We start from the raw sequence: 3880 nt of genomic DNA on the forward strand, positions 1-3880 counted from the left end.
ACATGTAATAATAAATTTATATTTTTGTGAAATAACTTACAGTATCTAAACATTTACTTATACAAATTTTATTTCCAATTGGAGTACATGGAAATACTCCAGGCAAACCATGAATTAGAGCAGGATTTCCTTCAAATGATTCTTTATTATCTTTTTTAAACTCTCCACTTAAAAAAATTCCACAAATGCAGCTAACTGAAGATTCAGTAGTTAAGATTTTTAAAGTATTATTTAAAGCTTTTACTTTAATTTGATTATCTGCTAATATGGATGAGAAAAAAAAAACAGATAGAAAAAATATTGGATACATTTTTTCTGTAAAAAAAATATTTATATTAAATATTTATATTAAATTTTATTTAAATAAAATAAATTAAATAATAATTATAAGTAAACAAAAACAGTTTTTAATAATATAATAAAGTCTATAAGAGAATTATAAATTATGAAATCATAAAAAAATATATATTTTTCAATTTATATTTTTTCCTTTATAATACTTACTTCTTTATAATACTTAATTAAGTTGATTATGTGAAATGATGATAATAAAAATTATAAGTTATTCACTTGCATAAAATAATAAAAATGAATAAGTTGGCAGGTTTTATTAAAAATGTCTTGTCTTATTAAGTCAGCAATTAAAATAGGTCACACACTTAATAAGCAATATTTCATAATACTGCAATCATATTACACATAAGAATATTATTATTTTCTTATTAATAAAATTATACTATTAATAAAATTATATTATATATATAAGTATTATATCTAGTATATTGATATTTTATTTAAATATTGATTTTTTAATTAGTTTTGCATTTCCTTTTAAAACTATTTTTTCTCCATTTGCAATACAAATATATTCACATTTCATAATTTTTCTTATAGAAACAATTTGCACTTTTATTTCTATTATATCTCCAGCATAACATGGTGCTGGAAATTTAAAGTTTTGCTCAACTACTATAGTTCCTGGGCCTGGAATTTTTGTACCAAGTATTCCTGATACTAAACCATTAAGTAAAGCACCATGAACAAGATGATTTGATACTTCAAAATGTATTGGATTATAATCGCCAGTTAATTTAGCAAAATTTAATATATCATCTTTTGTAACAGTTTTAATAACTGATATTTTATTTCCAGCTTTTAGAGTTTTTAAAATATCTGAAGATCCTGTGCAATATCTTTTTAACAATTTAAAAAATATTTTTGTTTGCATTTTATTTTATATTTATTTTATAATATATAATTTCTTAAATTATTTTACTTTTTAAAGTTTCAAAATTTTTTTATATTTTTAAACATTTGTTATGTATTTTTAGAATTTTCAATTTTATCTTTTATTATAATACAATCATTAAGAAATATTGTTATCAAATTTTTTATACGTTTATTTTTACAATTTGATAGATGAGATATTTTTTCAATTAACTCAGTTGTTATTTCATTTTTAGAGTCAGGATTAATTAAAAATATTAAAGTAGTAATTACTGAAAGTATGATATCTTCGTCTTGTAAAGAAAGTAGTGATGTTAATAATTGAATACCTTGATTACGTAAAATATATAACTTATTTATTGGATCTAAAATATAAGTTTCATTTTGATTTCAATTTATTTTATTAAAATAATTATTTTTGAAACAATTATATACATACCAACACAGACATTACAGATACCTCCTATAGCAAAACGAACTAATTTTAAATTATCTTCTGATAAAGTATGAAGAAACAAATCGATTATTTTTAATTGTCTTATATATCCATAATTAATAGGATCATATGCAAAATTAGCAAGATTTGCCAATACTTGCTCCTTTGCATCTGTGAAAATAATAATATTGTGTTAATTTTATTTAATTATTTTTTAATTATAAATAATTAAATGTTTCATTTAAATTACCTTTAGATTTAGTAGTTTTAAATTCTGTAGCTAAAAGTTTTAAGAAATCATAACGACCAATAGAATTCTTTCCAGTTCGTTTTATCAATTGTTCCTTACTAGTAAACATAAGAGAATAATTTTTTTTATATTATATAAAAAAACATTACTCTTATTAATAATAATTAATATTTAATTCATGTTATTTCGTTAGTTTAAGTCAAATAATTTTTAATCACTATTTTATATTAACTTTTATCTACGTTATTATTGAGTAAAATATTCTGATTAATATTTAATACAATACATATTAATACAATAATATTAATATAATACACAAAAACGGCAAATATTAATTTTGCAATATACTATAAGAGACAGTTAAGTAATAAGATTATTCGGATGTGACGTTTTAAGATAACAGTGCATTCTATATGACTATATCTGATTTGAATTATAGTCAATGACCGGATGTCATATTGATGTAAAATTAATCCTATTGGTAGTCGAACTATTTTTAATTTTATCCTGTTAATAAAGCCAATCAGCAATTGATATTCACATCGAATGTGGTGTGTGTTTAAGCGTAAAACATATTATTTTTAATATATATATTCTATATATATAGAACATCATTGGGAGTCATGATTAACACGTAGCCGGTGTACAACGTGTCTCTTAATAATTCTAGCCTAAATACATAGTGGTTTGGTAATTTGTTATGAATTGTTTGATTTGTAACGTGTTGAATAAAAATAAATGTTAATATGTTTATGGCAAATGTTTCTTAAAGTTTAACAGAAATATTTTTCATTATATTTATAGATTTAAAGAAAATATGTTGTCAAATAGAACATCCATGACAAATACTAAAAAAGATATGTTTCCCGATAAGAAATCATCATCTAAGCAAATGAAAACTTCTACATTAACAAATGCTGCTGGTCTTAGTTCTCTTATTACTTTTACTGTTTTACTACTTGCTTGGATCTCAGGATTTGCTTCTCGATTATTTGCAGTAATACGTTTCGAAAGTATCATACACGAGTTCGATCCTTGGTATGTATTTTTATGTTATTATATTAGGATGTGTATATATATATATATATATATACTAATTTAATGTAGGTTAATATATTTTTTTTTTAATGTTTATTTAATATCTTATAATAATATATTAATGTACATTAATTAATAATTTTAGTATAATAATATTTTAGTAAAATAATATATATTAATATTATATATTATTTTATAAATATTATTATAAAATATAATATAATATATATAATATTATTATAAAATAAAATATATTTATAACATAGGTTTAACTACAGAGCAACAGCATATATGGTGCAACATGGATTTTATAATTTTATAAATTGGTTTGATGAAAGAGCATGGTATCCATTGGGTCGCATTGTAGGTGGAACTGTTTATCCTGGATTAATGATAACATCTGGATCTATACATTATATATTACATTCTTTAAATATCCCAGTACATATAAGAGATATTTGTGTATTCTTAGCTCCAATATTTAGTGGCCTTACAGCCATTTCTACGTACTTATTAACAAAAGAAATATGGAGTGCAGGAGCTGGTTTATTTGCAGCATGTTTTATTGCAATTGTACCTGGTTATATTTCAAGATCTGTAGCAGGAAGTTATGATAATGAAGGCATTGCTATTTTTGCACTACAAATTACATATTATCTTTGGGTTAAGTCAGTTAAAACTGGCTCTATTTTTTGGGCTTCTATGACTGCTCTATCCTACTTCTATATGGTATCTGCATGGGGTGGTTATGTTTTTATTATTAATTTAATTCCACTTCATGTTTTTGCATTATTAGTCATGAATCGATTCAGTAATCGTCTTTTTACAAGTTATACTACATTCTATATTCTGGGCCTTTTATTAAGTATGCAAATACCATTTGTTGGTTTTCAACCAATAAGAACATCAGAACATATGGCAGCTGGAGG

General features: G+C 22.4%; 2 protein-coding genes across 2 annotated transcripts in view; one reads left to right on the plus strand and one right to left on the minus strand.

The window, feature by feature from the left end:
* The window catches only part of LOC102672619, a 3155-nt gene extending 684 nt beyond the window's left edge, over window positions 1-2471 (minus strand). The window contains exons 1-5 of the mRNA XM_006616481.2: window positions 1914-2471; window positions 1667-1834; window positions 1398-1592; window positions 795-1173; window positions 41-209 (exon numbers count right to left, since the gene is read on the minus strand). Coding sequence (XP_006616544.1) covers window positions 41-209; window positions 795-1173; window positions 1398-1592; window positions 1667-1834; window positions 1914-2022 — 1020 coding nt within the window. The 5' untranslated portion in view covers window positions 2023-2471. The remainder of the gene's footprint in view (window positions 1-40; window positions 210-794; window positions 1174-1397; window positions 1593-1666; window positions 1835-1913) is intronic.
* A 24-nt stretch (window positions 2472-2495) lies between these two features.
* Window positions 2496-3880, plus strand: part of LOC102672493 (dolichyl-diphosphooligosaccharide--protein glycosyltransferase subunit STT3B) — a 3738-nt gene continuing 2353 nt past the window's right edge. Inside the window, 3 exon segments of the mRNA XM_006616480.2 lie at window positions 2496-2603; window positions 2718-2951; window positions 3218-3880. Of these exon segments, the coding sequence (XP_006616543.1) occupies window positions 2731-2951; window positions 3218-3880 (884 nt within the window). The 5' untranslated portion in view covers window positions 2496-2603; window positions 2718-2730.

This window comes from Apis dorsata, unplaced genomic scaffold, assembly GCF_000469605.1.
Source record: "Apis dorsata unplaced genomic scaffold, Apis dorsata 1.3 scaffold_265, whole genome shotgun sequence".
NCBI lineage: Eukaryota > Metazoa > Arthropoda > Insecta > Hymenoptera > Apidae > Apis > Apis dorsata.